This window comes from Leptinotarsa decemlineata, unplaced genomic scaffold (assembly GCF_025532065.1).
Source record: "Leptinotarsa decemlineata unplaced genomic scaffold, Ldec_3_MD MMD2_tig00026328_RagTag_RagTag, whole genome shotgun sequence".
NCBI lineage: Eukaryota > Metazoa > Arthropoda > Insecta > Coleoptera > Chrysomelidae > Leptinotarsa > Leptinotarsa decemlineata.
In genome coordinates this window covers 8,190,553-8,213,817 of record NW_027412688.1, presented here as the reverse complement: position 1 = coordinate 8,213,817, position 23,265 = coordinate 8,190,553, and the positions used below count along the sequence as shown (strand labels likewise).

At 36.7% G+C, this 23,265-nt stretch overlaps 1 protein-coding gene across 1 annotated transcript in view; it reads right to left on the bottom strand.

The window, feature by feature from the left end:
• LOC111511971 (metabotropic glutamate receptor 2) overlaps positions 1–18,860 on the bottom strand; it is a 126,292-nt gene extending 107,432 nt beyond the window's left edge. The window contains exon 1 of the mRNA XM_074181971.1: positions 17,576–18,860. Coding sequence (XP_074038072.1) covers positions 17,576–18,821 — 1,246 coding nt within the window. The 5' untranslated portion in view covers positions 18,822–18,860. The remainder of the gene's footprint in view (positions 1–17,575) is intronic.
• Between the last annotated feature and the right edge of the window lie 4,405 nt (positions 18,861–23,265).

Sequence of the window (23,265 nt, the reverse complement as noted above, 5' to 3'; positions counted from 1 at the left end):
CAGAAATTCAACAATATTTTTATAGACTATAATTTCTATTTAGTAAATGAATATAAACTTTAATGTTCGAGTAAAGATCGTTAGAATTACTGAAATTAATTTTTTTCTCTCATTTCTGAGTTGGTGGTTATAATAAAGTTTGCTTATTAGCATTCGGATATTGCTTTCTACGCATTGCCACAACTTGTAATAACTATTGTTTATGTTCCTCATTATAAGTCGAACTCCGATTATATAGTTCCATCAATTGAACTCCTCATTCAGCAGTATCATTTAAGATGCGTGAATTTTTTAAAATTGTTAAGCATGTTTTATAATCTTTATCAGTTTTCCATTGATCTGGATGTTATTTCATAAATTCAGTAGGAAGTTGAAATCGCTCAAATCGTATACATTTTTAGTCATGAAAGAAACAATCTTGACTTTTTTGATGTTAACACGTTTTAAATTTGTGGTTTCGCTAGCTTCTTGATTCATTTATTCGAAAATTTCTGAGCTTACAGAATCATCGAGAAGTAATAAACAAATAAGTTCTTCAGACGAATACCAGGGATGAGTGCTAACTTTTTTTGACACTGCTTCTGAAATTTTCTTATTGATCGTTTTATATTCCAATATATTTTAAAAAAAATCTCAATTTTGTCACAGAGCTTGAGTTGACAAAGGCGCACAATACCATGTTTATACATACAATGATGTTATAAAAATACTGATTTGACGGAGTCCTTGGCTTTCCTGCTAAGGAAAAATTATTCCTGGAACAGGAAATTTTTCAAGAAATAAACGGCTTTTGAAAGCCCCCGTGCACGATGTGTCGGTCTATGATCTTTGAAAGTATTGTTTCTCGTAGAACGGTTTCCCAAATACACTGACTCTAGTTCGAAAAAAACTGAAAGAAGTTTGAAATATGCCCGAAAATTTTAGTTTTAGTCCATTGATACTATGATTTAATAGTAACTATGGATTGAAATTTATCTATATTTACCAAATACAAAATGCCGTTTCTAAAATCACCATTTCTCTGTAAAACTTATTGTGTAAAATATTTATTGTAAGATCAACAGTTCCATTTTGAAGAAAATTCGGTATCAACAGTCACCTTTCCAACTCTACAGCCCAAAAACTGTTGATCGGAGACTCTTTGCTCACAAAACTTTTTTGTAGCAAATTAAATTTCCTACAAAAGCTTCATACTAATTTTTCTGAACAAAACTTTTTGATACCGAAAAATCAAGTGGAAACTGACAAAATGTTTCTGTGTTATTCATATGGGACATCGTATTTTTGAATGAGCTAAACCTCTAATTAATTAAAAAAAAAGTATAACGGAAATATTCTTTTTTCTCTTTGAAATGTCAGATTTTCAGGTAGTTCCAAGAAAAAAGGGCTTAAATAGGAAACCCTCTAATGTATATGTATATACACGTGTTCTGAAATAATTCATAGTCTGGTTATTTACTGTAATTTCATCTATATGGTGTCTTTCGTTTATTTAAGAAATTGATTAATTTGTTACAGTAGTTGGTTTTGAAATAGATGTTGTCCTGAAATAATTGTAGATTGTAAAGTAAAGTAACTTGTAAGTATTACAACAACAGAATAATGACTGACCACATACATTATCACGATTATTATCTGATATATCTCTTTTTCTAACATCAGAACATCACCCATTCTCAGTTTTCAATTTCATTTCACTAAAAAATTTCATAAACCGGCTCTGCACACTCAGTTTGGACATTACGTAACTCAGATTCTCATTTGATGACTTTCAGTTTTGAATATTAACCGCTTGTGTTCCTAAAACAATGAATTATTTTTTTTCCTTCGGTTATTCCTTTGAAACATGAAGCGTACATGAATATAGTTCGAATTTCATTAAATGTTGCAATAATTGGACTTCTGAGAGCGACATGTCATCTTCTGACACCGAACCGTTAATTCCAGCGTATGTTCTCAGGCCAGTCTTTGCAGATGCATGTTAGCCAGTGTTGCCAAATCTGACTGAAAAGCATCAAACAAATTCATACTTCGATCATAATAACAACAAACTACCAACATTTATAAAGAAATTGGCTCTTGTTCTGTATCGAAAAATGAAGTAAAACAATAGCTATTGCTATTGTAACTGAATTTTTCTGGTAGGGTTTTTATGTTTCCAACAAAATATGAATAGAGATTTGCATGTAAATGAATATAGTTGATAACTGACCAATATAGTTCTCATTTCGTAAAAAAGTTTCATTGAAGTATATCCAGTATCACTATTGTTATTATATACTTTCAACAATCTTTAAATTACACACTTGTAGTAACATTGTATTGTGGTTGCTGTATTTCTCGATATTAAAGGAGCATTTTACAATGCACTACCTAAATCTATAGGATCATCTCTGGCTAGGAAAGGTATAGAATCGACCATAATTGGCTGCCATGCTGGTAAATAGAACTGCAACTACGACTTTCCAAGGCAAGGCCATTAGGTTCAGGGTTACCAGAGGCTGCCCTCAAGGTGGGGTACTATCTCCCCTTCTGTGATCGCTCCTGATGGATATTCTGCTTGATGCCTTCGACAGAGGAAAAGTAGATCTGCAGAGGAAAAGTAGATCTGTAAGCTTATGCAGATTACCTTGTCATCTTGGCAAGGTCCACGTCAGGAAGAAAGGCTTGTAATATCCTCCAAAGCACGATGGACGTTGTTCACAATTCACAGTTCACAGCAGATGTCTCTCAACCCCAGCAAAACTGTTATAATCCCCTTTACTAGAAAGAGGAAATTGGACGATCTAACGCCACTTTTCCTCAATGGTGAGGTCCTTCCATTTGGAACGGAGGTGAAATATCTTGGCATTGTCCTTGATAAAAAACTCACCGGGATCGCCTACTTGGAAAAAAAATTACACAAAGCCAGACTGTCACTGTGGACATGTCGAAGGATTTGTGGTGAAACTTATGGTTTCGGTCTCAAACAAATCCATTAGAGTTATGTGATGGTTATCAGACCAATGATCACTTATGGTGCAATTGCCTCGTGGCTGAAGGCTCTACAGAAAACGGCTCAGGCGAAGCTCTCTGACTCACAGAAACAGGCTTGTCTGACCATCAGTGGTGCCATCAGTACCACACCGTCAGCGTCAACGTCTAAATTGGTAGCAAAAATGACTTTCCTCGATAGAGGAGTTGTTGAGGCTGTTGACTCCCTTGCAAAAAAGGGTGCTGCAAGTAGCTTCATTGGCATCGCTTTAGGCTTTGCCAAACAAAGATTGTACACCTGGATGGTGAGCAGATATATGGACTTCTGGTAGAATCTTCCAGGATTGGCTCACTCCAAGGCATTTATTTACCCTTCGAAGCTTGATACCAAATAGTTGATGGACTACAGTAGCGATGAACTACGATGTCTAATAGGCCTTTTCACAGGTCACTGTCATTTGAATCATGTGTGTGTCGTGTCTGTTTCGAAAATGATGAAACAACAGAGCACATGCTGCGTGCCTGCCCCGCTGGGATCTAATCGACTTTTTAGAGTTTGGTAGAGCCGTACTCTTACCATCGTTAAGAAGCCAGCTAATGAAGCTGATATTGCTTCAAGAATACTCCTTATACCACGCACAAGCCTTATGTCCCTGTTCATTCTGTCAGCTACAGTTTATTGTAATTTTTTAAGATGATAAACATTATTATTACTATCGAAAAGGTTGTATCGATCGGACCCTGTCTGCCTGAGCAGACGCAATGAGCTATAGATGACAGCCTTATGCATTTTTCCAGCCAAGATTTCTACCGTATTGCAGCAAACTGGTTCAATATTGAGGACTCCAATGATCCTTTTCGGATCATATTCATTTCAACCGAAGCTGAAAAATCCACGATGAATATTATCCCACTCTGATGATCTAGAAGTACATCATGCTCATTCGTTTGCATCATTCTAAGGGTGGTAAATGAGTAGTTCCCATCAATTCGTCACTTCTCATTCCCCACAACTGACTCAATAAAGCACAAGGCAACACCGGTGTCTCGCAAATACCGTAGCAGTGGCCTGGATGGTATGAAAGCACTCTGAATGACGCGTTGCCTTAGAAAAAAAGGCTAAAATTCTTACTCTCGCATGAATCTAGATCATTTAGATGAGGTGATCCGAACTCTTCATGACTTCACCTAGTACCATTCAATGATGTAGAAACTCTAAACTCAGAAGTACACGGCCTTTCTGTTGTCGTGGAAAGTATAAGTGGAACGGACAACATGGGATGCATCCTTTTTTGAGCCTTCACAAGTTGGTACAAGTCCTTCCTAGTCCACTTCACTACTCCAAAGGTACATATAGAGTAAGACCGGAACGGTTAGCATATTTGTAGCATTTCTGGTCAATCCCGGCAGTTCCGATCACCAAATCTGTAGGAGTTTCTGCTGATACTTGCGGTTGAAAGAGTTTTTCATTGAGGTGACCCCTTTTGAGTGAAGACTGAGATATTTTTCTCCAAAGGCATAAAGGTCAAGATCATCTGATTGAAACACATTGGTGATGTTATGCCTCTGGTTTCGAGGGTGTCACAGTTGTATCCTTGGGTATTTCTGAGCGCGAAAGATAATGGCAATAGTGAGACGCAGAAAAGAAGAAGAGATATACCCCTTTTGCAAGTGGCTCTCTTTGTTCGAACTATAGCTTGACGAAATGTAATGGTGAAACGAGAAGTCCGCCAGAGGTATCAGTTGTTCAAGACATCACAGTATGTTGTCGTGTAACACAAGGCATCTGAGCAAAATCAAGATGAACGCATGCGATGTTGTATCAAATGCTTTGCGGTAATCGATCAAGGCCATATTATAAAGTGTCGAGTACTGCAGGTACTCTCCTATGAGCAGCTTTTCTTCATATCCAGCAACTTCTTTCTTTGACTCTTTGCTTGTATATCCGTCGAATACTGTTTCAACTGTGGATAGTATATAGGATGCTCCTAACAACTGATTGAATCCAACACAGCACGAATTCAATACTATTATTATTGCAGACACCATTGTCTGCAAAAATTCTGAAGGGCAATGAGCATGAGACACTCTGAGGTGAAACTAATCTACTGAGTCAGAGTGGCGGGCCATAAAATGCATAGAAAATACGTAAAAACCAGAGAGCGATACAAATGCGCGGGACACTGAAAATATACAGAGTTTGCGCATTTTGCGTCCTGTTGGCAACCTTGCTACCAGCATCACTTCAACGTTCCCGCACTTTCTCAGTATGCAAGTTTTTTCACAAGCTGAATTTATGTGTCTCTCACGTTTTTCATCCAGACGAAATCGCAGACTTACTGACCTTCAAAAGTTGACCCATCGAAGAGGGTAACGGGATGACTTTTACGAGACTGAAAAAAGTTAATTGAAAATTTGCAGTAAATCTTAAGTGCCTTGTTGCACATGCTCCTTCCCGGGGAATAATGCAGGTATTTAGAAGCTGATTTAGAGCTTGATCCATTTCATGTTGAATATTGAAAAGGCAATTAAAATTTCCAGCCGCGGTCTTCAATTATTCTCAGTTCTTATAACACCTTGTGAGATTATTTTATAATATCTCATTCAAACAAATTAAGTGATAGTTTTCGAAAAATAGCCTTCGTAATTCAACAAACTACTAAATCAAACGTGAACTTACAAACGAGGCTAATGGATTCAGCAGCTGACGCCGAAATTAATATGAGATTTCTCCAAACAGCAATAACAATCGATTGAAGTCAAATGTATCCAAGTTTGCTTAGTACAGGTGGATTTCACATGAAAACTATTGAATATAAAATACTTGAAACATACATGGTGACAGAACATCATACTGGTTATTTTGTTGTTTATAGAGTTGAAAAGCATTCGTAATTGAATTCTAGACAACACTGTCTCGATCTGCTATATATCTCAACATAGATAATCGTCTGGATTGAAAAAGGAATGTTTTGTTGAGTTGAAACCAAGCAGTAAATCATTCGTGATTCAAAAAACACCGTAATCTTGCCCCAGTCACCGCATTCCCCATATTCGCCCCCCTGCGACTTTTTTCTGTTACCAAGATTGGAGGCCCATGAAAGGATTTCATTTTGCGACGATTGAGAGAGCTAAATTGCTGAGGGAGTTCGAAGACACACCAAAAAGTGCATATCAGTACTGCTTCAAGAAGGACAAAATAGAAATTAATGAATAAATAAATACTTTTGAGGAATATGAGAATTTACCTTATTTTTTTAACAGTCTCGTATCTGGCAAACTTTTGATCGAATTCAGATTTGAAACCGCAAAATGACCATCTTAGGAAGTTCTACAATTTCTGAATTTCCACAAAGGGGGCTATCAATTATTGTGAAAATTGACGTCATTTCGTTTGAGTCAAAAATATATCATAAAAATATGACAAAATACCTGTACGTACATATTATTACTATTATTATTAATAACGTAATGGTATCATGAAGCTGCAATATTCTTTAAATTGCCTTCATAACAACTTGTTACTTGAATTTAAAACATAATATTTTCAGGAGAGATTAGTTTTCTGTTTGATAATGGAGAAGTAGAGAGTCGAAACGCTTTTTCTCCAAAAATATGTAATTGCAAATAACTTGATAGATTCTCCACCAAAAATTAATTCAAACATTTGTACGGCAGTACTTCCTTTTTTTATCGAGATAGTGATTGAAAATCACTTAGTCGTGTTAAAAGATACCACGGTTAACAAAAGTCCGTTCGTACCGCGAGTGTTTATCACAATTATTTTCTCCAGACCGATGAAATGATGAAAAAAATTGAAGTCCAGACCACCAAAATAGAATTAAACAGCGATAAAATGATAAATCATTCCGAATGATAAAACCGACAGCGATAAAACTGATAGCCATGAAATTAAAATTTAGGTACAACAGGCGCCAAACGTGATGGCGAGTCCGCACCCATGCGCACAAACTCATTTTAAATGTAACCCCCACTACAGACAGCTCTTGCAAGATATAGATACGCTCTGTATAGATGCGTATCATTATTTGTCCTCCAATGCTGTTGGCGTTCGACATTGTCTGAATAATTTGTATTGTTTCTGAAAAAATGTCATCGCCTAACAAAAAACCTGTCATCAAGACTCAGGCACGTGAAATAATTTTTTAAGTGTTCAATTATTTCCAGTGTTGAATGTGAGTCGGATACGTTATCAAATGTGAAAGATAAAACATTTCTCGCTACAGTTAACATCAAATAAATTTAATAAAATAACTATTTCAACAAAAATCTTAATTTTTTTCAATAAGAACCATATTTCAATAAGATCCATTGAAAGAGTGGTTAAAGAAGCGGAGCAGTTAATTTCTGCAAATAACCCCAAGAAAGAAGTGGCCTAGAAGAGCACCAGTAAATGATATTCCCGAGTATGAGTATTCCAATATTAGACGGATTATTTACGACTTTCATAAGACAGAAGGGTGTCGCATTACGGTAAAAAATGAAAAATGCTTTCAACAATAAAATTATTCACTTACGACTTTTTTGTTTCATTTAAAATCACTTTACTGGTTATGAGGAATTTGGAAAAAGGTGTCAACTCATTTTTTTATCAGTATTTCCAATTTTTCTGGAACCGTGGACATTAATTCAAGAATCTATACCCACCACAAGATTTTCGAAAGCACTTCATTGCCATGTAATGCAAAAAATATTATTGAAATATGTGTTGATAAAAAGTTTCAGTTTTTATTAATCAAATCGATTTTTCTAAAATTCCTCAATATTGAGTTAACACCTTCTTGCACCGAAGGCTTCAATTTAATGTCACCATCAGATGTTAGAGCGGTCAAACCATCAATTGGAACATGTTTCGAACCTAAATAGGTTCACCATCAGCTAATATTTAAAATTCTACAATTTTTTTGTGACAAAGTCTCCACTTTCTACCATAAACATTTTTCATTATTATTAATATATCATTTTGACCATCCCTTTCATTCCCTGACCATCCCTGTTGTGGACTTGGCCGCAGTAGTAGTGCACTCGACTAACGATCGGAAGGCCGTGGGTTCGATTCCTGCCTCGACCAGATATTTTTCTCGAGATAATTTATCGGGTTGAAGCTGAGATGATTCTGCAACCGTGTTAGGAATCACACGTTAGAAGTTAATACCTCGTTAGTCCTTACCTTGCACAAGTTGAAGTTGAAGTTTGTGTGGGGGCGACAGCTGATTAACGGAAAAATAGATTTCAAAACAGATTTTACAGTAACACGTGATAATTTCCTTTTCTTTTCCATTATTAAATACAATATTTTCTTCTCCATGTAAGTATTTTATACCGCATTGTATCAACTATTGTTAAGTTGTTCTTCTTTTATCGTAGAATTTTAAATATTAGCTGATGATGAACCTGTATAGGTTCGAAACATGTTCTAATTGATGGTTTTACCGCTCTAACATCTGATGGTGACATTAAATTCTGGAGACGACTTTGAGTTTTTATTCTTCGCAAATTTATGTACTCAGTTCATATTATGAACATTGTACTTTCAAACAGATGTTCTTGTTGACATTTCTCGTTATACAGGTAATAAAATTCATTCAATTTGAGAATTGACATTTAATTCTTATATCGATGCAATCAGCTGAGAATATTTCAGGAAATAATTTCCACGAATACCACTAGACTAAAAGTTTTCTCACATGAATGTTTATTTTTTTTGACTCAACTTAAGTTATTTTGAAACAAAACCACCTGTCTTGCGGACTCGTGGTTTTATCATGCTCTTTGTTCTCATGATATTGCTGAATTACGAAGTTTTCGTTGAGAAAAGGAAATTTATCGATAACATTTAGAGTCTTGAGGTCTATTGATAACTTTTTCAAGAATGTATTTTCATAAAAATACTGAGAAAAAGAACTGATTGACAATCTCTCATGCCGTTAAATCAGATAGATACCTGCCCACTTTTGAACATGAATAATGTTATCAATTTCTTAAGTCCTGGAATTATTGATTGAGAGATAAATGTTGAAAAATTTTATTCAATCGAGTCGTAAAGTGCCAGCTCTAAGATTTCACAACTGACAAAATCAGCCCCTTCCCAAATACATAACAAATATTAATAAAAATCAAATAGTTGGTACTCGCCCCAACATGCTGTTTACTTTGTCCTGATAAAAATTTTCGAAAGCGCAGAGGGGCCATATATTTTTATTATTTGTTTCTTAGAAACTATGTCTTTTCAACCCAGAATTACAACATTGAATTCGAAATTTCCATTTTAATCTCGTGATTTTGAGTTTCAAACCGTAATTTTGAATAAGAAAGTCGTAATTTCCAGTTTTAATTTGTAATTTCCAATCAAAAAGTGGTAATTTTGAATTTAAAGTTAATATTTCGAGATTCAAGTAAAAATTTCGAGATTTAAGTGGTAATTTCGAGTTGAAAAGTCGTAATTTCGAGTTTGAAGTCATTATTTCGATATCAAAGTCGTAATTTCAAGTTCTAAGTCATAATTTCGTCAGGATTTTGAGTTAGTAAGTCGTAATTTGGAGTTGAAAAGTCGTAATTTTGCATTAAAAGTTATTATTTCGCGATTGAAGTCGAAATTTCCATTTTGAATTCGAAATTTCGAGTTTAAGTTGTGATTTCGAGTTAAAAATTGATAATTTTTAATTCAAAATCTCAATTTCGAGTTGAAAATTCGTAATTTTGATGTTGAAGTGGAAATTTTGAGATTGAAGTAGAAATTTCGAGAACAAAGTGAAAGTTTCGAGATTGAGGTCGTAATTTCCAGGTAAAAAGTCTTAATTTCGAGTTGAAAGTCATAATTTTGAGTCAAAAAGTCGTAATTTCGAGTTTAAAGTGGAAATTTCTAGGTCAAGGTCGAAATTTCGAGCTTAAAGACAAAATTTCTAGATCAAATTCAAAATTTCGAGGTTTAAGACAACATTTCTAGATCAAAGTCGAAATTTCGAGATTAAAGAGGAAATTTCTAGATCAACTCGTAATTTCCAAAAATCGAATAATAAAATTGTGTAGCATTTATGCCCCTCCGTAAAAATCTGACTCAGTGCGATTTGAAATTATTGAAATCGTATTGGTAACTTTTTATCACGTGCAAAATATCCACACCGGAGAATTTCTGTAATTTCGATTAGTTGCTCAGAGATTTTCTAGAAATCACATTACGAATGCGACATTCTCATCGAATACCAGTTGTGAAATAATTCCGACAAATGTTTAAATTCCATCACACGTTCTCATCTGAATAATAGTGTTATTATCTGCGGAATCGTTTCTGAATTTTCTAGAAATTGAATAAAATATCTATTTCGAAATATGATTACCAGTTTCACGGCCACATAATTTCCGAGAACCGCATAAAATTGAATTGATCCAAAATTCTTTTACAAAAAAGAAACTGAGGATAATTAGTCAGTAGCGTTGCTACGAGTACTGAATGTACAAATGTCTAGTAGACTTTATTTCGAACAAATGAATAAATCTAAAGAAATTAACTTCAAATGTTCAAGCCAGTTTCGGATATACCTACACGGTAGGTTGAATGGACTAACGCCTATCAGAAAACAACTACTCCACTGGCTAATACCACGAACGGCGTTGGATTATATCCGACAGGCGTCAGTGCAGGAATCTTCACAGAAAATTTCCTGCATTTGCAATTGACAATACAACTGAGAGTCGACCATCAATTTTGGAACGGGCATACTTGCAGACTGGTTTCGGGCTCCTTAGTCACTCGTCAGTGCAAGATAGTGACCATCATCGACTTCAAGTCAATGATATTCCATAATTGAAAATCGAAATTCTTTCAGAGTATTTCATTCCTCGTCTTCAGTTGGAGCGAACAAGAAAAATGTCATTCCATTAGTGGACGAGGTACTAACTAACTGCAAATCCGTGAAGATTCCTGCACTGACGCCTGTCGGATATAATCCAACGCCGTTCCTGGTATTAGCCAGTGGAGTAGTTGTTTTCTGATAGTCGTCAGTTCATTCAACCTACTGTGTAGGTATATCCGAGACTGGCTTGAACATTTAAAGTTCATTTCTTTAGATTTGTTTACTGCCAGTCTTCAAGCATAGCCCACTGACTAATAAGAAAAAATGAATAAAGAAAATAAGACATTGTGTGGGTTCCTACCGAACAGCAAATGGTGAATGAACGTAGCAATCAGATCAGCACATCAAAATGACGGGGAAAGTGATTTTTATAATTGAAACAAATTACTTGACGTTGCTTTTTATGTCGGCAATTAGACATACCTAACTGTGCATGATGAAAATAACAGGACTTATTTTTGGGCGACTGACAATTTCAGATTGTTGATACTAGTTAACACAAGATGATTTATTTACACTTTTGGAGGTTTCATTCAGGTTTAGGTTCAAAAGTTCTCAAAATTCATTTAGTGACTGACAAGGTGGTGACTAAAAAATGTTCCTTCCTCTCATGTCCCAAACACGAAATGAGGTTATGAAAATATATAAAAATGAACATAAAAATTGTACGAATATACAGTGCGTACGTAAAAAGTTCAGCCCCTCTCAACTGTCGAACAGGACTAGCTAAATTACGTGAAAATGCATACGTTTTTTGTACTTTCTGTTAAAAAAAGCAATAGTGTGGCTTCAATCGCCGCCGAGGACACGTTAACAACTTTTTTCAAGAGGAAAAACCGTTTTTGTGACATTTCCTTCATAGTCTTTCATTTCTCTAGGTATGCATCATTGGTATATTTTTGGAAATTGATCCAGTTATCCTCGAGTAATTAACATTTTTGAATCATTTTCAAGATTCTGTAAATGAACAATATCATAATTTTAATCAAACCTCACTCCAGTTCATTCCAGAAACTGTTTACAATTATTTTTCCTAGTTTCGAATGTTTCTGGCGTAGGTTCGTAATTCATACCGTAGGATCGTTTACATCCTCACATAAGAGAATATGTGAGAATAATACAACATATTGACGGACTACTTATTCGTGAAATAAATTTGTTGGGCCAAGATTTGAGAATAATTCAAAAATTTGTGGAAAAGCTTTCCGGCTTTTCATTACTCCATCTTTATACAAAAATATGGGAAACTTCCGGAGAAAGTAATGAAGCAATCAAATTCGAAATAAACCCTCAACAAACATGTGTAGAAATGAAAACCCATTCGAAATGAGTACTTTGAAACAGATGCTCATTGAATTACACCAAAATCACTTTTTCCTATTGAGTTTGTACTTCAAATATTTGCCATGAAATTGAAACATATACGAGGTACAGCATACAAAGTTACAAGACATTTTTTATTTTTCAACATAGTTTTTTTCTAACTCTACACACTTTTCGCTTGGAGCTAGATCTGGTGAGTAAGACGGATGGTCAACCAGTTCAAATCGTAATTCGTGGATTTTCATTATGGCAACCGCTTATGTGAGAGAAGGTGAGTTGTCTTGGCGAAACAGGTTTTTTTTTTCTGCAAATGTGGCCGTTTTTCTGCAAGTTTTGCCTTCAACGTGACAAGTACTGATGCGTAGTATGCTCTTGTAATGATTTTTATTTTTGAAGATGATCGATTGAAATAACTCTATGACTATCCCGAAAAAAGTCTCTTCATCACTTTCCCAGCTTAAAAAACAAAATAAACAGTTTTTGTTTTTTTGAAGCCAGCTCCCTCTTTGCAGCCCACTGTTTGAACTGTATTTTTGTTGTAGGCCTATAATGGTGTATCCAAGTGTTATCTACAGTAGCTAATCGGCTTCTTAACGAAGCCGATTCGTTTATATAGTGAGTGATCTTTCAAGTAAAATGGTAGAAGTGTGGCCTAACCAAACTTTGAAAACCTGGTGAGGTCTGCAGCGGGGCAGGCACAAAGTATATGCTCTGCTGTTTCATCATTTTCCAAACAGAGGCGACACACACTGTCTTCCGACAGTCCGAGTCTCTGAATATGATGATTCAGAAGACAGTGACATGTAAGAAGGCCTGTTAGACATCGTAGTTCATCCCTACTGTAGTCCAACAACTGTTTGGAATCAAGCTTCGAAGGGTGAATAAACGCCTTGGAGTGAGCCAATCCTGGAAGTTTCTGCCAGAAGTCCATAACTTATCTTGCCATCCAGGTGTTGAGTGTTTGTTTGGCAAAGCCCAAAGCGATGCCAATGACAGGTTCTGGTCCAATGAAGCCGCTTGCAGCACCCTCATTTGCAAGAAAGTCAGCAGCCTCAATGCCTTCCAGGCCAGTGTGGCCAGTAGGTAATCCAGACCAGAGACAATTTGTTGAGTCTTTCTATTGAGGAGAGTCGTTTTTGGCAATTTGCTACCAACTTAGACGCTGCTCAGTACGAGCTTGACTGTCCGAGAGAATTTTTAGTGACTTGTGTGTGAGTTTGGATTCTACCAATCTCTCCGTACACAATTCAATAGCATAGTTTAACATCAGCTTTTTCATGGAGAAGGTTCCGGTTTTCCCCCGAAGGGGGCGGGTTGGCTGTCCTTGTTCATCTTTCACTGCTTCAACCACTGTGCATGCTGTTTTCGGCAAGTGCATTGGCTTGGGATGTGGGGGTTGAGCAAACCGGTCATCGGATGCCTGCTTCCACGTAGCCCCGCGGGATACGGGAATGACAGAATTACTTGTGGTTCTGTAATTCCCTAACTGAATGGCATCCCAACGATGGCTTAATCCTAAGGTGTGTGTATCCGAGAGGATGAATGAAAACGAGTCTATCAGCTGTCTCGACGGAACCTTCGAGATACCGGACGCTCTCTCGTCGTAGCATCGCTTGTCACGGTAATGCGGGGCTCTGCCGTGATTAACTTTTTTCCCTAGCTACTCATGGAACTTTTATGGACAGAGTGAACTCAAAAATTCTTTCTGACGCTGAGTCTATAGAGGAGATGGATGTCGAGTTCACGACTCCAACTGACTTCTCTGTAAATTTAGTTCAGGAGCGAATCTACAGAGGAGATGGGTGTCGAGTTTACGACTCTAACTGACCTCCCTGTAAATTTGAATCAGGAGCGAGATCTTCTCAACTTCCCAACTCCTGATGCAACTACTGAACCTTAAAAAAAGATTTGGTGGTGCAGCCAGGAAACGACTGAGTCGTCTCCTCATGAGCGGGGTACCTTATAAAACCGCTTTGCACCAAATTCTTGAGCGGCGTACGCAGAGTCTGTCTCAGGTGGGGGAACAAACCCCCCATGAACAGGTTAGTAAACGTTTGCGCTCAAGTAATGATTCACCAAAACCAGAGGGAAAAAGGCCTGCACGGCTGAATCTGAGGCGTCGTCAGATGTAGCTGACGTGCAAAAACCCTCATATGGGAAGGTTGTCGTGGGTATCAAGGTGTGAATCTTACAACTTGACTATCCGACTACCTCATTAACAGAGCTATACTTTGTGTCTGCCCTGCTGGGGACCGAATCAGGTCTTTAGAGTTCGGCACAGCCGTACTCTCACCATCTGACCTGAACCCATACAAACTAATCGGCTTGGTTAAGAAGCTGGGTTTATTTGGCCGAGTGTGAATATGTGTGAGCCACAATAAACCCTTGCGGGTTGCGGTGTAGAGTCGAATAGATCCACTCACTTTGGACCCAAGCTAACCTAACCTAACCCCTGAAGGGCGTGCTTTTGAAGATATAAGGGCTGAAGTTTCGCCCTCTGTTCTGAAACAATCCAATACATCCGAAAATGTTCGAAAGCATTCTGCAACATTCTAGAATATTCCGGAACATTCTGAAATGTTTAGGAATAGTCTGGAACATCCTGGAACATATCAGATCATTGTGAAATGATCATGGGAGTAGAATGGTGTGGTAGCCCTCTATCCCCTATTTAAGTTTCCGTTTTTACCTGAGCGCTTTTGAAGATATGTGGGACGGAGGTTCCGAACAGTGTAGAGTACTTGAGAGTATTCGAGAGTATTTCACAACTCACTGGAAGATTCTGGAACGTTGTGTGTTGTTTAAAACTAGTCTAGAACATCCCGAAACATCCCAGGTCATTGTAAATCGTTCCAGAACAGTCTCGATTGTTGTGAATGTTCTGAAACATTGTGGATCATTCGAAGTATATTTGTGTGGATGAGGCTACCTTTTGTTAGGGTTATATTGAGCAAAATAGGTTATAAAATGAAATTTATTCGTTCAATTCGATTATACCGCACAACTATTTAGATAAGGTATGTATCTACCTAAGAAAACACAAAACAATAATACGGTTTATCGGATCGTTTGAATTCATTTTTTCGCACGATACTTTCAACGTGGCGATATCTCCAAAGATTCATTTGCTGTGAACGGCGATTATGATGATGAAAAAATTTTAAGCTTATCGTATCAGACATACAGGCAGACAGACAGACGAATAGGCAGACTGACAGACATGGCGAGGACTTTATTTTATCATGTATTGGTAGACGGCTTTTATTAAAACATGGCTTTCAAATACCTCTATTCGAAGCTGAATATAAATTTTTATTCCGAGTTTTTCTTTAGTGTAACGCGAATTGATTTGGAAGAATATATAAATATCATTTGGATATTTTCTCCGGAAGATAACATCGAGCAGTATTTATATACATTTTTTTTAGTTTTTAGTTTTTTTCAGATTGTCAAAAGCGACCAATTTGATAAAATTAAGAATTATTGGATTTCACACAAAAAATTGTCTACTGCCACAGTTTGCCACAGTTTTAGTATTTATTTTTTATTTTATTTATTTATTTTTCATATTTTGTTTGGTACAATATCTACTATAATAAAAATATATCGTAAACCCAAAGGAAACATAGAACATACCTAAGCAATGAATGCTTGTATTGTAATGTTCCATTCTTTCATTTGGGTATCTTAATTTACTTTTTTATACACTGCGAGTTTCGAACAATAATAATGATAATATTGAGTAGATGAATTTGAAATTTATCATAAGAATTATTTTAAATTAGTTAGGTTGGTTAGGATAATGGAAAAGAAAAAATAATAAAGAATAAGTTATAGAGTAATAGAGTAATAGAGGAGTGTGAATCAGTTGAAAATTAAATTTAGTGTATTTTAGTGCTTTACTTTTAGAGGTAACATATTGTATAGTTTACGTCCGAAATAGAATATAAATCTTTGTGTATGACTTTTTCTGAATTTGGGTATTCTGATAGATAGATCCTCAATAGATCTTGTATATTTTTCAGCAAGATTTTTTTCGTAGTTCTGTTTGTTTTTGAATATCCACTGAAGGCATTGATAGGAATATAGACCCCTGACATTCAAGATCTCGGAATTTTTATATAGCTGATGTGTTGAGAATAACCTAGGTTTCTTCAATATAATTTTCATCAAAGTGTTCTGTGTTGTTTGAAGTCGTTTTATTGTTTCATTATACATTCCACCCCAAGCATTTATACAATATCTCAGGACAGATTCCGCTAGAGATTTATATAATATAAAGATATTTCTTTTATCCAAAATATCTCGTAATTGATAGAAGCTTTTAATTAGCAATCTGAGTCTTTTCACTACGTAATCAGAGTGCGCGTTCCATCTCAGATGCTGATCTATCATAATACCTAGATATTTTATATTTATCAACCTTTCTATCAATGGACAAGAGCAATTTTGTGTTTCACACCCTGTTTGATGTATACTCAAAGTATTTTTTTCCGGTTGGTCATTTTGTAGTAAAGAGAAAGTTAGAAATTTTGTTTTACTAACATTCAGACTTAGAAGGTTATAATTTAACCATAGCCTTACATCGCTTAATACTTTCTGTGAATCCTTGTATACATTTTCCCATGAGTCCCCTGTATGGTTCCATTCTAAATAAAACAGTACAATGTATTCGTTTTTCCGCATACTTTCCTCCCAATTTCTGGCGATTCATCAGACTAGTTTTTAGACTCTAAGTGAAGAATTACAATTTCCACAAATGGCGGCCAATTGACGAGCTCAAAACACTTTTTGTGCTCAATTTTCTGTTTTATATTATTTCAGAAATCTACAAATATGACATTTTTCTATTTTGAACTCATCAATTTCCCCACATAATATATGTTCATTGTGAACAAAAAGTATTCAAAAATAACAATTTTTTTCAAAATTATGTGAAATAAATGGTCGTCAAGAAAAAGACAATAATTTGAAACGCTTTTTACAACATTTAAATTATATAGTGTTTTGCTTGTTATGAAATGAAGGCCTAGTTAAAAGAATAAAATAGAAGTTCAAATTCACTATAATATTAATAATCGAGTAGTCACGAAAATTACTTTGCCATTTAAATTTTGAAAGTTGGTGTTGCTACACCTTAAGGGCGAAGGGGTGGAATGTTGAAAATTACATACCCAAATGGAAATTTTGGGAAGCAATATAAATTGCGATGGAAATAAATCGATTCTCTCATGATTCGATTTACATGATGATCATTTCAAGTTTCAGACAAAAGTTCATGGAAAAAAAATGCGATTCACTTGCTATCAAAATTCGATATTGTGGTTAAAAAATTGTGTTTTTTGGAAAAAAAATTGGAATACAACCAATGCTCTGAGCGTTTTTCAACTAAAATCTCAACGTACCTCCTCCTACGGTAGTGACAGTCTGCTGATGCTTATGAGAAGATCCGTACTGGTTCAGCCCATACTTAACCGGCTTGAAATGAAAGAACGACGGCGAATACCCAGACGCCGCTCTGCTCAGCGAACTGAAGCGTTCCTCGCGGTCTTCCACGTATACTCCTTCTTTGCCCATTGCCGCCAGTTGTCTTCCTTTTGGCATGAACATAATCAAAAACACCATCACCGAAGAAATAACAAGTCCGAACGCGATACAAGCATCTCTGTGTCTCTCGTTCACCACCAGACCGCTTGTGGTCCACACCAGCCACGTGGGGATGCTGCACCCAACGGAGAGCCCTATATAAGTCGCTTCTCTGTAATTGTCACGAATCCCTCTGGACTTAACAGCCAAGACCGTCACGAAAAGTATTAAAAACACCACGTAGATCAGCGACAGCAGCATGTCCACGTAGGGGGTGCTGCACAGGGGGATAAACGTACTTACGTCTTCAGCGGTGACAAGTAGACGATGCTTGTTCTGGGCCAAAACGGCCTCAACGGCGATGCTGTCCACCGAAGGCGGGCTGGAAACCAGCCACTGAATGCCTATAGCTACCTGGATGAGAATCGCGAACATCAGTAAGAGTCCTTGGTAGGGCGCAGGGAGGTACACTCCTCCGTTGAGGCTGATCAGAAAAACGCACTTCACTAGGAGCGAGGCGAACACTATGGTGTAGGCCACCCCCATGCCGAATCGCACCACGGCGCAGGAGAGTTCAGTGGGGGAGGCGGTTAGGACGGCGGCCAGTCCAGCGCAAGAGAACAACCCCAAAAGGAGCATCTGCCCCAGGAACAAGTGTCTGCGACTGGGGGTCGTCCTCCAGGCTTTGCACAGCACGAACACTTCGAACCCGGCGATCAGGAGCATCGTAATGGCAGACAGGGCTAGCACAGGGATGACCCACACTTCGTTGCGTAGCACTCCAGTGTCTTTTGGGCATCCCACGCAGGCCGTTTTGGACACGTGACTCACCGTCGTCGTGCTAGGGGATGCGCTGCTGGGCACCAGGAAGAACTCGGTGCTCATCTCCAGTCTTCGTTCCAAAGCTTGTGTCAGATTGGATGCATCACTTTCTGCTGCAAAGTCCACCGATTTAGGGGCCATATCGGGGCCCCGGTCTAGGTCCGCCGAGCGCGCTTTACGGTCTTCAGCGGCCAGGGACAAGGCGATGCATATCGCTGTTAGGAGGACGGCGGTTTGAGCCATACTGCGACGAGGACAGCTTCGTCGACGGGTCCCACCTCTTCGTCTCATTAACGGCGTGACGGAGAGCAGGTACTAGTGGAGGAATCGATGAGGGTATGTGGCCGGTCGGTTTGGAGTTCGCGAAATTGGTTTTTTATGGGTTTCGTGGCGGACTGAATGGAATTCCCTCGAGATGGGTGCATCGCGGCACGCTAATTTCGCTTTTAATTCATGAGGAATGTTAATCAATTCGGTTATCGGATGATTGCGAGTTGTTGTTTTTAGAAATAATGAAGAAGGTGTATCAACTATTACTGTAATGATTTTTTTTTGTGACATTAGTGGCGTAGAATAAAATAATTGTAACTTATTTTTATTTTGGAATTTGTATCTATACTGACATAAGAAGTATGTACAAATTTTAGGATAAATTGAGTACTTTGCTCAGCTTTTTAGACTATAAGTACTGAACAGAGGTATATTCAGATATACAAGTTCTATCAGTAACGCACAGGTAGATAACAGCTGCTTTCCTATTTGAGATATATTCCAAGTAAAAGTTGTGAAGGGCTGTGAAAGTTATGCCACAAAAATAAATATAATAATAATAGTCTTTATTATTTTCAAAAAATATATAAAAAACAAAATTGAGGAAATACACCAACAGAAAGTTTTTGAAAATAAAGGGCGAAGTTCAGTTCAGTTGAATAAATTCAACAACTGAACTGTTCTTCCACTTAACCCTAAAAACTACCTCTCTATTGAATTGTATTTGAATAATACATAAACAAAGGAAAAATATATAAATTTGTCCACACTACGACAAGTTAGTTTACAGAAGTGGGAGAAAAACGATGTGAAGTCCTGAAATCATATCACTGACACAGTATTTCTGTATACAGTAGTTTCACTCAGCGTCGGTCCCTTTGATGTCGGTGTCCAGGAGATTCATTTTTTATAATGATGACGTATTTGACACTAATGACATTTCTCCCTACTACAATCTCAACCAAAGCGTGTATACACTGCTCAACATAACAACTATTCATATAAACTGCTCAAAAAAAAAACAGTCTATGAAAACCATGTTGGGCACCTGAGAAAATTGTACAAATGATAATTTTGCATTTGTGTAATATTGAAGTAACCCAGATCATTTGGGCAATGATGAACTAAGTTTCAAGTAGATTTTAAAAATTCATGGAATCGGCAGATGTTCATATTCGAATGTGACAAAATATATTTTCATTTCAACAAGAAAAAAGACAAGATAAAGAACGTGTTTTGTTATTCATGAACCATGGTACGAATCCATGCGAAATTTCTTTGTAGTGATTTTTGGGGCCAAATATAGCATATTCATTTATTGATTGGAGAATTCAAGATGGCGGATGAGTTTGCCGATTCGATTACATTAAGGACCAATTATTAAAAATATTCCTAATCGAATTCATCACTCAAGATTAAGGAATCTGTAGAGCCTATTCTTTCTGAATTATGTAGTTACTATTCAGGACTTGAAGAAGTAAAAAAGTAATTATTAAGTATGTAGTGTTCAATCATACAAAAATAATTTTTTTGTATGTATGTACTAACTATAAATGTATGTGAGAGTTTTCGGAGTCGGAAGTTATGAATTATTTACACTGTAAGATAATAAGTTGTTTTGCTGCTTCCAGCTTTTATCCAAGTAAAAATTGATAATAAAATCACTGACAAGTCCAAATGCATTTTGACTATACCATTATATATGTTTTCCGACAGAAAACAACTACTTCTTCAGCTAATAACTCGACATATATTGACAAATGTTGATATTTGAATCTATACAAGTCTAGATGTCTAATCAACCCCGAAAAGTTGCTGCGTAGATTAAAAACAGTTATTCTAAATGAAACATGTCCTATTAGTCAGCAACTTCTTATATAATGTAAATTTGACTATCAAAAATACCTTACGACTGTTAACCTTTCGGAATCCAAGTCGCCTCAGACATAATTGCAAAGATTCTCACTTTGAAGAAACAACTTTGCAAGAGCTCTCTAGGACAAATAGTGGGACTTCGCCTGATTCGAACAAGGAACCAACTGCGAACCGTTTTGAAGTGTTCCTCATCAGTGCAGACCATGCTATCACGGTTGTATACACACAGGGACTCGTTATTCCTCCTAGATAGCTCTTGCACAGTACCATGGTTCATGAATAACAAAACTCGTTCTTCATCTTGTCTTTTTTCTTGTTGAAATTAAAGTATATTTTGTCACATCCGATCCCATGAATTTTTAAAATCTACTTGAAACATAGTTCATCATTGTCGAAATGATCTGGGTTACTTGAATATTACACAAATGCAAAATTATCATTTGTACAATTTTCTTAGGTGCCCAACATGGTTTTCATCGACTGTATTTTTTTGAGCAGTTTATATGAATATTTGTTATGTTGAGCAGTGTTTAAACGCTTTGATTGCGTGCCTGTCTTGAACTCGTCGTTTGCGCAGACCTGAGACTGCAACTCCTGGGTCTGCGTGTAGAAAATTCAAACCAAAAATCACCCGAAGTGGGATTACTGTATATAGTATACTGTGTCACTGACGTGTATTGAATAAATGGCTAAATAGATTATACTTGAATTTTTGGAACCCAGCTGTACGTAATTCGAGGGGAAGGTCATTCATCACAAGACATATTTGATAACTGAAACACCTGCGGAAAAATTCAGTTTTAAAATAAGGTGTAGTAAGTGTTCCCCTGAACCTGATATTGACGTTATGGACATCCGTTCGAAAAGATATTTTCCTATGAAGATAGGCAGGCTTTCTGGCAAGAATAATTTCTTGGAATAGGTTAGCGGCATGCAAGATTCTTCTGTTATTCATTATTAACCAATAGGCATCTTTGAGCTTATGAGAGATTCTCTGAGAACGTCTTATTCCATAAATAAGTCTCAAGCACGAGTTTTGTACTTTTTGAATTTTACGTTTATAATGCTCACTCAAATGTGGTCCATAGACAGTATTAGCATAGTTAAAATGTGATAAAACTAGTGCTTCACATAGTACTAATTTCAATTCCAGTGGAAGATACTGCCTAACTCCATATATCAATTTTGAAGAAGAATATGCACGTCGTATTGAGTTATTCAAGTTCTTTTCGAATCTGAGAGTGTGGTCAAGGATGACTCGCAAGATTTTTCGCTTCTTCCACCAACTCGATATTCACGCCATTGATTGATATATTTAGGTACTCTAAAATATCAGATCGTTTGGACTTTGGTCCAACTAATAGAACATTTGATTTTTGAGAGTAAACAGTGTTCTGTTGCAGCCCTATAAAAATTATCCAAGTCTTCATTAAGTATCATGCAAGAATCATTTACATCTAGAGGGGGGAAACTATAATAAATTTGGGTGTCATCCGCATAGAAGTGCACCTTGCAGTGATTCAAATTCTTGATAACATTGGAGGAGTAAAGAGCAAACAGGATCGTCCCAAGTATAGAGCCTTGTGGCACTCCGCGTTGAAGACATAGGGGAGATGAAAAAGTTCCATCGAATGTAACTCTTTGACTCCTTCCATTAAGATAATTGGCAAGCAAGGTGATAGCTGAAGTTGACAGGTCAACGTAATGTAAAATTGATTTCAGTAAATCATGGTTTATAGTGTTAAAGGCTCTGCTGAAGTCAAGAAGTACTAGAGCTGTACTATGTCCTCTATCTGAAGCTCTGACAGTGTCATCTACAACATGCAGCAATGCTGTAGTGCAACTGAATCCCTTCCGAAACCCATACGAAACCGATGGTAAAATGTTGAATTCTGAAATGTGCTCCTGGAGTTGTACTTCTATTGCTTTCTCTAGTATTTTAGATACAGAAGAAAGTACACTAATGGGTCGTACGTCTTTAAACTCTCTGGGAATATTTTTTAGTAACAATTTCACAACAGCACTGCCCCACATCTCAGGAAAAACATTTTCAATTAGGCAAAAGTTTATTATGTGAGTAATGTACTCAACAATATGCGGACAACATAGTTTTATAAGCATTATATTCAAATTATCACAACCAGTTGCATTTGTTTTAATATCACCTATTGTTTGAAAAACAAAAAATCATTCATTTCTTTGAAACAGGCTTTTGAGGTAGTTGAATAGGAGGTTCCATTATTGGAAAAATCATTGACCTCATCAACACTTTTCAGATAATCTGGAATATTTTTCTCCTTATCTAAAATTATTTTATTTCGTTTCAGGATACGCCACATTTTTTTCGAGTCATTTTGTTGAAACTGAAAAGTAAAAAATGCCTTCTTTTCCCTTTCTATTGCTTCATTTACATGATTTCGCATATCTTTGTAAAATCTAAAACTAGCCTTTGACTTTGTCTTTATATATTTCAGAAAAGCCTTATCTCTTGTTTTCATCATATCTCTTATAGTGTCCGTTAACCATGGTGCCCTTGGTTTGG